Here is a 13,879-nt window from a genome sequence, read left to right as displayed (position 1 = left end):
ACATTACAGGAGCTGATATATGTACATATTTACCCAGTGAAAGCACTCTCCCCAAAGATTACTGGGAAACTGAAAGAAAAAACCAGCTTGGTTGTCTCTCACAAGTTTCTCACACATGTAGTGTGGTTGTAATCATTCAGAAATGTCATTTAGAGGTAATAAAGCTTGGTATTGTGTAATTTACTGTCCTTGGTTGTTTAGTTTTCATGGGTGTGTGCGTGTGTTTGTGCTCGAATATGTTCTCAAGAACTCCATTTCAGACAGTCATGCCGTAATCCCATTTTTCACACTCTTTTCATACTTTCGTACTTTCCACCTGCTGCCAAAAAATTGAAGGCAAAAGGCCCATAAATATAATGAGAATTAAAAAATTTCGAAAGAAAACCTAAGTGGCGCTTACCCCTACAGAATTCAGTGCCATGACGCTAGGGTGTTATGGGTGCTTGCCAGGGCTTTGCTATGCAGTTAATACGTGTTCTGAGTGGTCATTAGGATGTTGCTATGTGGTTGCTATGGTGTTGTGTTTTTGTTAAGTGGTTGCTCACGGACCCAAGTCAAAATAGCCAACCTCCATGTCTCTATGATATTCTGTGGGATTTTTTTTCTGCGCTTTTCATCATCTGCCAGATGAAAAATAGTAAGTCTGATTGCTTTGAAAAGACACATGTGGCACTGGTCTCTGAATGACCGCCTCCCCTCATGTCAGCGACACTATTGTGGCCAGAAATGAAGAGCCCAGGCTGCCGAATGTAGAGGGCATGAGAGAGAGAGGAGGGGAACAATAACGGTCACCTGTCGCTTGTAACTGCTCTCGTTAAATGCCGAATTAATACTGTCCTCTAGCTTCTATTTAAGAGGCCCGTCTCTGTCCTGTTTCCCTGCATGTACATGATGGAGAAGCAGTAAATTGCGCCGCCACCGAGATGTGAGACATTGTACTCGCACCCCGGATTTGAAAGCATGCATCGCGGCCGATGGCCCAAGATTTCAGTCCATAATAAACATAAATAAAATTATAAATGTCTCTCAGAAGCCTGACGCCGCATTTACTGTTCGCTTACCCAGTCATTCATGTTTAATTATAAGTCAGTTTTTTATTTAAACCACCTCAGCTGCAAGTTTAAAGTTAATCCCTAACTGATTAATTCAGAGTTTAAATTAATGGAGCAACAGGATTAAAATAAGTCTAGATTTACTGTGAAATTTAAATCAGGATCTGGTTTAAATGTAACCCTGATTTTTTTTTTTTTTTTTTTTTTACATTTAAAGTTTGGTGCAACAGAATTATGAGATAAACCTTTATTTAATCTAAATTCAAGAGTAATCCTTGTTGGTGCACAGTCTTTGGACTGTGGGGGAAACTGGACTCCAGAGGAAACCCAATGCAACACTGGGAGAACATGCAAACTCCACACAGAAAGGCCCAATAGCATTTGTGGCATAATGTTGATTAACACACACAAAAAAAAAAAATTCTTAAAAAAATAAAATAAAAACAAAAATAAAAGATTACAGTGAGGCACTTACAATAGAAGTGAATGGGGCCAATTCTGGAGGGTTTAAAGGCAGGAATGTAAAGCTCTTTATTTTATAAAATCACTTACATTAATACGTTTAACTTGAGTATTATTTGAGCTGTAAAGTTGTGTAAGTCATTGTTTTTACAACCATTTTAGGGTTTTAGGATTTATGGCATTAGATTGTCATGGAAACAAAGTTGTAAAATTGAAACTTTCCACAGAAAACGTTAGCAGGCGATTTTAATCATGTGTATATTGTTTACATCTTGTGGTTATACATTTCAAACAGTGAGTATTTTAACGTTTATGGATTGGTCCCATTCACTTCCATTGTAAGTGCCTCAAAGAAAGGAGGGACAAGTGGAAATCAATGCATTTTGTGGTAATTGATATTATGCCACAAATGTTGTCGATTGAGCTTAATTTAGGCTACTTAGGGTAAAGAGATTGATCGTATCCCTAACCCTATGTATGAGCAATAGTAATGCGTGTCATAGTAAACACCACTAGCAACTCCAGTTCTCAGTATTTGTACATTTTGGAAAGTTATTTTTCAGTACCAGCATTTACATTAATGTTTCCTTGCATGCAGACTCATGCTGGTCATCGAATTACACCCTTGCTATGATGTCAAGTTTTCTTAAATACTGTCAATATGGGATCAAGAGAGCTAGTAATTTAATAAAAGTAATCTAATTTAAGATCCAGTTATCGTGGGTTTTAATGCTAGTATGTTCTAATAATCTGTGCACTTCTCATTTCCAGATGAATCTGATTTCCGGAGCATTCCATGATGGAGTCATGCTGTATTCTCATGCCCTAAACGAGACTATGGATCATTCGGGTGTGCGGCCTCCAGGGGATGTGGTCACAAAGAGGATGTGGAATCGCACCTACTATGGTCAGTCCTACTTAAAATGACCCAAAAGTTCTCTTTCACACCGCAAAGCAGCACATATTTTTGGTTTCCATGAAGCCTTGGTTATCTTCGGATCTTGTTTCAAGTCTTGGTTATCTTTGGAGTTTTATGCTGATCATTCATACAGTAATTCATGTAGTATTGTACTGACAATTATATCGACTTATTACACGGCTCTCTGGAATACTCTATTCTGATTGGTCAATGGCGCAATCTAGCGGTCTGATATTTCGGAGTAACAAACGCATATCCACTTATCAGACCGTTCATCCGGGTATTTGCGAGCCATCTTTCTTGTTTCTCGTATCACTGTGAATTCTCTACAAGTAAGCTAATAAAATAATTTCAACTCAAATACATTTTTCATGTGCATTTTTTTGGCAAGTAGTCTTGTAACAAGCTGGATAATTATGAGCAGTCAAACGGTCATTTTCACAAAATAAACTCCAATAGAACTTCCACGCAAACCGGAGGTGGAATTTAGCTGTTCAGCAATTTCCTTCTTTTCACATAATGACATAAGTTCACCGCAAATCAATATTTTATATCAATGTATTTATTTGTTTGGTTAGTAGCTGTGTAATAAGCAGGATAATGTACAGTCAGCCGGTTGTTATTGCAAAATATACAACAGTTAGTTCCGGTCCTCGAATCTGATTGGACGAGAGCAGTGGCGGACTGGCCATTGGGAGAACCAGGACTTTTCCAGGTGGGCCGGCCGCGAAATGGTGAACGCACCACAAAACGCTGCCGCGATATGCGGAAGGGGGCAGCGTATGCAGAAAAAGACAGGCGCTTACCTCTTACCGGACTTTCCACATTGGAGAGGACATGCTGTTTAAAATGGCGGAGAAGATTGCGGTTTCTATAGTGTAAGACTTTTGTGCACCAGCTACCGCAAAATAGGGTGAAATACCCCCACTTGGATGGCTACTTTTCCACTGAGAAAGCTGATCTTCAGAAAGCTGACAGCATCTCTGCTTGGGTGTGGCAACAGGTGATTGCACACGTCCATATCTCTCTCTCTCTCTCTCTCTCTCTCTCTCTCTCTCTCTCTCTCTCTCTCACACACACATATCCATCCTTGTTTATCCAATAACTTGTTAGAAACAGCACAAGCCGTGATACTATTCCTGAAGTGACATTTTTTAATTACTAACGAAGGCTTGGACACAGCATTTAGTTTGAACCAGTAACAGCAGATTCCGATCCGTCGCGTAAGCAAGTAGTTCCATGCACAAATGTGTTTTTATGACTGTACTCAGTTTTTCCTAATTTTTTTACATTTACTTGTTCATTGAACTGTTATATATAAGCAATATGACACTCGCAATCGTGCTATATGGCCCTAAATCAGCACTGCTGTGATTACGTACAGCACTCAGCCTGTGGCCAAATCACACCAGTGCTGATGTAGGGCCACATCGCACTCTTGCTCGTGTGATATTGCTTAAATAAACCCCTTCAGGTTGATACAAGATAAGTTTCATGTTGATACATGATAAAAGTCCTAATCACCCTGCTGAGGTTTATTTTGCAATAACAACTGGCTGACTGTACATCTCTTACGTAATGTTTTTGTCCCTATTTTCGTATTCAGCATCACTCATACATGATAGCGCCATCCAAACACATCAAAACATCACAAGATAATTCAGGCTTCATGAAAAGTTGGGTTCGCATATCACCAGTATGTGAGATGGCCATTTATTTATTTGATAAGTAGCTGTGTAATAAGTGTGATAATGTACAGTTAGATGATCATTATTGCAAAAAAATAAATAAATAAATAATGCTTATAGGTTGTCATGAAACAGAGTTTGAGTTCAGTGTTCCTGGACACTTTGCTGTCTCTTTCTTTACACATAATAAAATAATTTTAACTCAGATCAGTATGTCCATGTATTTATTTATTTGGTAAGTTACCCTGTCATGGTTTATTTCATGATTAAATATAACTGTACATTATCCCTTTCATAGGTTCTTTGGATCAGCATATTGGTTCTAGGTATTATCCATTAATAGAGAAAATGCAAAACCCTCCTGTGTTCTTTCAATCACCAGTCCATAGATGGTTTTCTTACACTCTAATAAAAAGTTATTTGTGGAACTTAAAAAGTTTGTTATTGCATCAGACTGTTAAACTTTTTTTATTTTAATTAGAAACTTTACTTTTAAGAGAAGGGTTCAGCATGTAAATTAATTGTGATCACTGTGATCATCATGTGGATTATTAGTAGGTCCACTTCTGATAAGTCGTGTGGAGATGTTCTGATGCTGCAGGTTTCTTTATATATAAAAAGCAGCTTTAGATCTCCAAAACGAGATGTCTGGGCAAGCTTGAGTTTGTTTCAGAAAGAAACAGGGCGCTAATGGGAGGAAAAAAATGCTTCTCTGTCATTCCTCCAATTAAAGTGTTTTTTGTTATCATCTTCCACCCTTTCTTTCTTCCTTTGTCTGCCTGTGCTTGTTAGTGTAAGGTTTGGTTAACAGTCTGTGCTCAATATCCCCTCAAGCATCCACCCTGCACCATTCAAAGTAGAGCACACGCTGCCAATTGGCAATCCAACACCCACAATCAAGTCACACTCCAATCACAATGCAGTATGTTTCAGTGATCAGAGGCAGGGCATTTCAATCTGAAATAGACTTCAGCTGTAAACTGTGGCTCAGAATGTATCCTTATAGGTGGAAATTGTACTGCAAGCTTAATGAGTTTAACTTGTGTATGTGCGTAATAATGGGATACATAACAAATCGATCTTGAGCCAACACATACATAAGAATGTGTTTTTGTGTGAGTGAAAGAATGAAAGGATCAAAATGATCAAACAAGTGAACAAACAAAGAAACAAAAGTAGGACATAAAGAAACAAAAGAATGAACAAACGAAAGAAAGCAAGACAAAGAACAAACTAATAATCACACAAAATAAACAAAGGAAAAAACAAAACTAGGGCTGTCAATCGATTAAATTGTTTTTTATCCATTTTACATTTTTAATAGATTTTTTATATAATATGCCAATTAATTAAACTAATTAATCATGATTAGGCAGATATCATTAGTTCCCTATCTGTCACTCACTCGACGTTGTGTCGATGTAGTGACACTAGAGGTCACACTTGGGAGCCCCAAACACCTCTGATCTTTGAAAAAAGGCCAATGGGAATTGGCGAATGGAATTTGCACCTACAGGTATAAAAGGAGCTGGTATGCAACCATTCATTCAGATTTTCTCTTCAGAGCAGAGTGGTTCTATTCACTGAGCTGAATTCTCTGTGATTTTCATTCACCTCCTCTGCTGGATTCTACGGCGCATTTCAGCGGCTTCTCTCCCTCTGCACCGGTGCAGTGCAGAGAACGCTCCTGGGTGCTTCGGCAGAAACAAGCAAACAACAAAGAGAGTATATTCTAAAAGAGTATATTTTCTTCACTAAAAGAGCGGCACACACGGAACGTCTTTTTAAAGATGCCTTTCCGTTTGTGTGTTATTCCTGGTTGTGGTCATTATCTCTCTGCTTCTGTTGGCCACAATCGTTGTCTTACGTGTCTGGGCGCTGCCCATGCGGAGACATCGTTCGTGGATGGGTCTTGTCCTCATTGCGAGAACATGAGCATGGCAACGTAGCAGTCGCGGTTTGCCTTCGTAAGAAAGCAAGCCACCCCAGCGGCTCCCCGCCTCGGTCCTTCTGCCTACGGGTATGAGGCCACGGCAGTTAGCACTGGAGGCGATTTGGGGACCTCAATGGGAGCACCTCTGCCGGGTATCCCCCCACTGACCTCCAATTCCTCAGCACGCTCGCTTGCCCCGGTCGGGCTCTTGGATGAGACCGCCAGCTCGACTCAGGGTGAGTTCGACCTCTTATTCGGGGCCCAGGAAGACAATGAGCTCTCGAGCGCAGCATCGGAGAGCAGGCTCATTCAGTCCGACGTGGAGGCTTCAGCTGGGCTTCCTCCCTCGGGTACGGTCGCCCAGTCGCAGGCCGACGCGGAGCTGGCCGACATGCTTGCCACACTCCCCTGAACCCTCGCGGCTCGATGATTGGTTCCTTGGCTCGGAGTGCCGCTCATGGCCGCACCCAGCCCCAGTTCCTTTCTTCCCGAAGGTGCATGAGGAGCTGACAAGATCGTGGAGGGCACCTTTCACAACCTGATCCTGATCTCTCAGCTCCCCCGCCCTCACTACCCTCGATGGTGGGGCGGCCAGGGGCTATTCGGGGATCCCCCTGGTGGATAAGGAGCTCGCGGTGCACTTGTGCCCGCAGACCGCCACCACCTGGTGTGGGCGCCCAAAGCTCCCGTCCAGGGCCTGTAGGTTCACGTCGTCTCTGACGGCTAAGGCCTATGGCGCCGCTGGACAAGCCGCCTCTGCCCTGCATGCCATGGCTCTCCTGTAAGTACACCAAGCCAAGGCACTAAAAGAACTGCATGAGGGTAGTTCCGACCCGGGACTGATGCAGGAACTGCGCTCGGCGACTGACCTCGCTCTCCGGGCGACAGAGGTCACGGCATGGTCTCTCGGGCAGGTGATGTCCACCCTGGTGGTCCAGGAACGCCAGCTTTGGCTCAACCTGGTTGAGATGAGAGAGGCTGACAAGGCACGGTTCCTTGACGCCCCCATCTCCCAGATTGGCCTGTTCGGCGACACCGTCGAGGACTTTGCCCAGCAGTTCTTGGTGGTGATGCAGCAGACGGAGGCCATTCAACATATCCTGCCCCAGCACGGCTCAAGACCCCGTCTGCTCATCGCCAAGGTTGTCCACCTGCAGCAACAGCACCGGCTCCGCCACAGCCCACCCCCATGGCCTGGCCCTGGCATGGAGCCCAGCGAAGGAAGCAGATGCCACCTGTCTCACGGCCGGCCGCCAAGAACCTGAGAAAGGCTTCGAAGCACCGGGCGACCCAGGGACGAGGAGACCCGCTGCTCTAGAACTGGTGAACAGACCACTCCATCCCCTGGTGGAGGGCCGGGAGGAGAATCTTTTGTTTTGTTTCGTTTTAATTTAATTTCGCCGCATGCCCAAGACGCTGCGGTACACAAAAGTTCAACAAAAGAGTGGTTTTCTTGTTCCCTGGGTCACATATCCGGTGCGCACGGCCGTCATCACGACCACCGTCCACCTTTCCATTTCGGCAGGTTTGGCGCTCCAGCGGCGCCCCCACCCCGCCCCAGCACACCCAGCTGTGGCACAAGCATGCCCACACCAGGATGGTTCTGACGGACTGTGGGGACGATATACTTCCTCCCCCCTCCCTGACCGATCCTATGGTGGGTATCAGGAGCCAGATAAGTGCTTCGATGTCCCTCGACTCAGCATGGCCACGGGGCTCAAGCCCCCTCAACATGGCGCCTCAGGCTCTGCCCCGCCACGAGGCCCCACCCGCCGGTACGTCTGACGAGATTGTCCCCTTGGTCCCCCTCGCCCGGAGCTTGGACGCGTGGCTCGCGCTTTCCAACCTGTCGCGATGGCTGATCCGGACCGTCCGACTCGGCTACACGATTCAGTTTGCCAGGCATCCGCCCAGGTTCAGCAGCGTCCGCTTCACCTCGGTGAAGGGCGAGAACGCCGCTACCTTGCGCGTGGAAATCGCTACCCTTCTACGGAAGGGTGCGATAGAGCCTGTCCCTCTGGCCGAGATGAAGAAGGGGTTTTACAGCCCCTACTTCATCGTACCTAAGAAAGGCGGTTGGTTGCAGCCAATCTTGTACCTGCGAGTACTGAACCGGGCTTTGCACAGACTCCCGTTCAAGATGCTGACGCAAAAACGCATTCTAGCGAGCGTCCGGCATCAAGATTGGTTCGCGGCGGTAGACCTGAAGGACGCGTATTTCCATGTCCCGGTTTTACCTCTACACAGACCCTTCCTGCGGTTTGCTTTCGAGGGAAGGGCGTACCAGTACAAGGTCCTCCCCTTCGGCCTGTCCTTGTCCCCTTGCGTCTTCATGAAGGTCGCAGAGGCAGCCTTTGCCCCGCTAAGGGAAGTGGGCGTTCGCATCCTCAACTATCTCGACGACTGGCTAATCCTAGCTCACTATCGGGATGTGTTGTGTGCGCACAGGGACCTGGTGCTCACGCACCTCAGCTGGCTAGGGCTTCGGGTCAACTGGGAAAAGAGCAAGCTCTCCCCGGTTCAGAGCATTTCTTTTCTCAGCTTGGAGTTGGACTCAGTCTTGATGACGACATGCCTCATGAACGAGCGTGCACAGTCGGTGCTGAACTGTTTGAAGGCGTTCAGACAGAAGACAGCGGTCCCTCTGAAACTTTTTCAGAGGCTCCTGGGTCATATGGCATCCTCAGTGGTGGCTACACCGCTTGGGTTGATGCATATGAGACCATTTCAGCCCTGGCTCCATACTTGAGTCCCGCCGCGGGACACATAGCTTGGTCATCACGCCGCCTCTTCAGCCCTTGGACCGACCTGACATTTCTACGGGCAGGGGTTTCCCTAGAACAGGTCTCCAGGCGTGTCGTGGTTACGACGGACGCCTCCAAGATGGGCTGGGGCACTGTATGCAATGGGCATGCATCCGCCGGCTCCTGGACTGTCCCGTGATTATGTTGGCACATCAACTGCCTCGAGTTTTGGCAGTACTGCTCGCCCTGCGGAGGCTTCGGCCGTTGATCCAGGGCAAGCATGTGTTGGTTCGGACAGGCAACACGGCAACGGTGGCATACGTCAACTGCCAAGGCGGCCTATGCTCCCATTGCATGTCACAACTCACCCGCCGTCTCCTCCTCTGGAGTCAGCAGCACCTCAAGTCGCTGCGAGCCACTCACATCCCGGGCGACCTCAACACCACAGCGGACATGCTGTCACGACAGGTTATGCTCAGGGGAGCATGTAGACTCCACCCCCAGTTGGTCCAGCTGATTTGGAGTCGATTCGGTCGAGCATAGGTAGACCTGTTTGCTTCCCGGGAATCCTCCCACTGCCCGCTTTGGTACGCCCTGACTGAGGCACCCCTCGGTATTGATGCGCTGGCACACAGCTGGCCCCCAGGACTACGCAAATATGTGTTTCCCCCAGTGAGCCTACTTGCACAGACCCTGTGCAAGGTTAGGGAGGACGAGGAGCAGGTCATCCTGGTAGCACCCTACTGGCCCACCCAGACGTGGTTCTCAGACCTCACGTTCCTCGCGACAGTAGATGATAAGTATTTGGGGAAGCACGACTTGATCATCAGGTTCCTGAGAGGTGCTAGGAGGTTGAACCCCCCAGACCGCACCTCATTCCCTCATGGGATCTCTCTGTAGTCCTTCGGTGAATATAGGGAGCTCCCTTCGAGCCATTGGAGTCAGCCGAGCTAAAGGCACTCTCTCTGAAGACTGCCCTCCTAACTGCGCTCACTTCCATCAAAAGGGAAGGGGACCTGCAGGCGTTCTCTGTCAGCGAAATGTCCCTGGAGTTTGGTCCGGGCTACTTTCACATGATCCTGAGACCCGACTGGTCTATGTGCCCAAGGTTCCCACGACCCCGTTTAGGGATCAGGTGGTGAACCTGCAAGTGCTCCCCCAGGAGGAGGCAGACCTTGGCGTTGCTGTGTCTGGTGCGCGCTTTACGCATCTATTTGGATCACATGCAGAGCATTAGAAACTCCGAGCAGCTCTTTGTCTGCTTTGGCGGACAGCGGAAAGGAAGCGCTGTCTCGAAACAGATGATCGCCCATTGGGTCATTGACGCCATCATGATGGCATATCATGCTCAGCACGTGCTGCCCCCCGCAGGGCTACGAGTCCATTCTACCAGGAGTGTGGCGGCCTCCTGGGCCCTGACCAATGGTGCCTCTCTAGCAGACATCTGCAGAGCAGAGGGCTGGGCAACACCCAACACCTTTGCGAGGTTCTACAGTCTCCGGGTTGAGCCGGTTTCGTCCCGTGTTTTGTCAGGTACGATCAGGTAAGCTCCGGGACAGCTGGCTGGGTGTACCGCTTGCGCATAGCGCCTTTCCCTCCCTTGAGGTGAAGACGTGCGCTGTTGACTCCCAGTAGTGTTCACAAAGTGGTGATCCCTGGATGATTTTCCTCTTTAGCCCTGTGGCAGATGAGTTTGTGGAGAAACTCGCTGCCGGCCCAGTACATGTGCTAACTAAGCCCTGTACTGGGGTAGGTGCTCCACATGCGCTGGTTCCCCATAGGTGACCCCATGTGATGTATAGCTGCCGCTAAATAGTTTCCCTGTTGGTAAACTGCATCTTCCTTGCATCACCGTGTTTGTAGATTTCCTCCCCTCTCGGGTAGGACCTACCATGGGACTTCTCCACATGACATACTTCCGACAAGACTCGGTAAGACCACGTGACATATTTCCACTCAAAATACCACCCCCCTTTCTCTGGGCGGGGTGAGGTCTCCGCGGTGTCTTCCCCTTGGGAGTGACCCCCCCGACGTTGACACTTGTGGCCCAAATTCCACTCTTTTTGGGGAGAAAATAGAGGAAAAGAGGCCATGACTGGGCTAGTCTGTCCCTATTTTTTGGTCAGTCGACTTGTTCCTGAAGGACCATTCGATGCTTGTAAGAGCGTTGGGGGAGGTTACGTGATGGCCTGGTGCGTTGGCTATGAGGCACACAGTTGTCTGCCCGTCTCGCACCGCCAGTCCACGTAACACAGTTCAGCTTATTGTGGCATTTCGTATAGGGACCCCTAGTGTCACTACATCAACACATCGTCAAGTGAGTGACAGATAGGGAACATCCTGGTTACATTTGTAACCTCCTGCCACAATACTGAACTATCCGCTGAAATGACCGGGACCTTGTCTTGGCTCCTCAGCCCAAAACCTGAATGAGTGGTTGCATACCAGCTCCTTTTATACCTGTATGTCTGGGGGAGTGGCATGCAAATTCCACTCGCCAATTCCCATTGGCCTTTTTTCAAAGATCAGAGGTGTTTGGGGCTCCCAAGAGTGACCCCTAGCGTCACTACATCGACACAATGTCTCGTTCCTTCCATCAGGGAATGGAGGTTACGAAAGTAACCAGGACGGTTACTTGCGTAACCCTGGTTCTCTGAAAACAGAAGTGAGGTATCGCAATGCCTCAGGTGTGACCAATTGAGGAAGCATCAGTTGACAACGTCTTACAGAATGACAGACCAATCGCTGTAGCGATCAGGGAGTTCCACCTCCCCAGTATATAAATTGCTGCAGCTTGCTGCTGTGCTATTCTTAGCATATCTCTTCACCATGCCAGTCTGCAAGGAGGGTAGTGAGTTGAAATACCTCACTTCTGTTATCAGATAACCTGGGTTATGAATGTAACCTAACAAACAAATATAATCTAGAAAGAAACAAATTTCCACAAACAAATGAAAGAAAGAAAAAAGCAAAGAAACTAACTATCAAACTAAAGTAACAAACAAACAAACAAAGAAACAGACTGAACAAACAAATGAAAGAAAGCAAGTCAAAGATCAAACTAATGATCAAATTAAAGAACACCCAAACAAAAACAAAAAAGACCTAACAAATGAAAGAATGAACAAAGCAAAGAAACTAACCATCAGACTAAAGAAACAAACAAACAAACAAATAAAGACTAAACAAACAAACGAAAGCAAGACAAAGATTAAACTAATGATCAAATGAAAGTACACCCAAACAAAAACAAATAGACCTAACAAATGAAAGAATGAACAAAGCAAAGAAACTAACTATCAAACTAAAGAAAGAAAGAAACAAACAAAGAAACAGACTGAACAAACAAATGAAAGAAAGCAAGACGAAGATCAAACTAATGATCAAATGAAAGAACACCCAAACAAAAACAAAAAGACCTAACAAATGAAAGAATGAACAAAGCAAAGAAACTAACCATCAGATTAATGAAAGAAAGAAACAAACAAACAAAGACTGAACAAACAAATGAAAGAAAGCAAGACAAAGATTTAACTAATGATCAAATGAAAGAACACCCAAACAAAAACAAAAAAGACCTAACAAATGAAAGAAAGAGAAAGAAAGAAACAAACAGTGAACAAACAATTGAAATAAAGCAAGACAAAGATCAAACTAATGATCAAACGAAAGAACTCCCAAACATAAACAAAAAGACCTAACAAATGAAAGAATGAACAAAGCAAAGAAACTATCAAACTAAACAAACAAACAAAGACTGAACAAACAAATGAAAGAAAGCATGACAAAGATCAAACTAATGATCAAACAAAAGAACACCCAAACAAAAACAAAAAGACCTAACAAATGAAAGAATGATTCAAAAGAAAGAAAAAGAAATAAAGTAGAAAGAAAAGAAAACAAATTAAAACAAACACTCTAACAAATTAACTAATGAATGAACAAATGAAAGAAAGAAAAATATAGAACTAATAAAAAAGAAAGAACTAATGAAAGAATAAACAAAACGAAAGAAATAGCTTATTAACAAAAGAAAGAAAAAAGACAAAGAAACTGAACAAAATATATTTGTATTTAAGGCTGATGCTGAATTTTGTATCAGCAGTGATTCTAATTCTTAATCAATCTATTTCACACAGTTCCCTTTTTTGTGAACTAATTTATCAGTAGAACTGATATAATAACAACCATTCTCTCTTTCCTAGAAACATTTTGTCCTTCTGGCACCATGAATTATTCAATCACTGATATGTGATTGAGAGATATTTAGAACTTCACAGAATAAACTCATACTTGTATAATGTCAGAATCCTATTTAAATAGTTTGTGATCAAACAGTCCTCCCACTGCTTTCAGTTTGGACTCAATATGTCCCCAATTTAAACGCAAATACAGTCAAGCTCTTCAAATTGCCTGTTCATTCTGTCTCTCCTGTTTCAGTACTCCTGTCTCCTCACGCCCCTCGCCTTTCTTCTCCAGCTCTCTCTTCACCCTTCCACTTATCTGATATACCCATTATCTTCTCTCTCCCTCCAATGACCTGCTGTGCATAAATCCAATCTCGCAATATTTACCACAGACAAATTCAATCGACCAGGCTTCTCTCCCCACATATCCATTCATCGACCAAACCAACACAACAGACCAATAACTCCTGCAAGGCACAGCTAAACACAAAACAAGTGTGGTCTGCCTCTGTGGCATTTATTAGGGATTATATTTAGTGTTGGACAAGCATTGAGAGGTGTCCAAGTGCATGGACTGAACAAACAGATTACTCATGAGGGAACTTTGTCAAACTTTGTGGATGTGAAAACATCTTCTGATAACATTTTATAGAACGGTCTTTGCTCACACAGGTTTCGTAGCTGAAAGGTTTTGTCAAGATGAGCTCACGAGGCTCTGTTGTTGTTGTTTTTTTTCTCTCTGTAGGGTCTGTTTGTATTTGTGGTGCTTGAGGAACTACAGTATTTCTACCTGATCTAACCCTCAAAATTTGTTTTGTTGGTGTAACATAATGTAGTCAGGTAGATTCAGTGATGTTAAATAACATTTTTGACTTGAATCAAACCAGTTAATTT

At 45.2% G+C, this 13,879-nt stretch overlaps 1 protein-coding gene across 3 annotated transcripts in view; it reads left to right on the top strand.

Annotated features, from left to right (window-relative positions):
- Window positions 1–13,879, top strand: part of LOC127420911 (atrial natriuretic peptide receptor 1-like) — a 181,197-nt gene that overhangs the window by 91,421 nt on the left and 75,897 nt on the right. For all 3 annotated transcript variants that reach the window (XM_051663519.1, XM_051663518.1, XM_051663520.1), the window contains exon 5: window positions 2,286–2,421. In XM_051663519.1, coding sequence (XP_051519479.1) covers window positions 2,286–2,421 — 136 coding nt within the window. The remainder of the gene's footprint in view (window positions 1–2,285; window positions 2,422–13,879) is intronic.

Source organism: Myxocyprinus asiaticus, chromosome 30, assembly GCF_019703515.2.
Source record: "Myxocyprinus asiaticus isolate MX2 ecotype Aquarium Trade chromosome 30, UBuf_Myxa_2, whole genome shotgun sequence".
NCBI classification, from domain to species: domain Eukaryota; kingdom Metazoa; phylum Chordata; class Actinopteri; order Cypriniformes; family Catostomidae; genus Myxocyprinus; species Myxocyprinus asiaticus.
The sequence above is the reverse complement of the archived record's forward strand: the minus strand, read 5'-3'. Positions and strand labels throughout refer to the sequence as shown.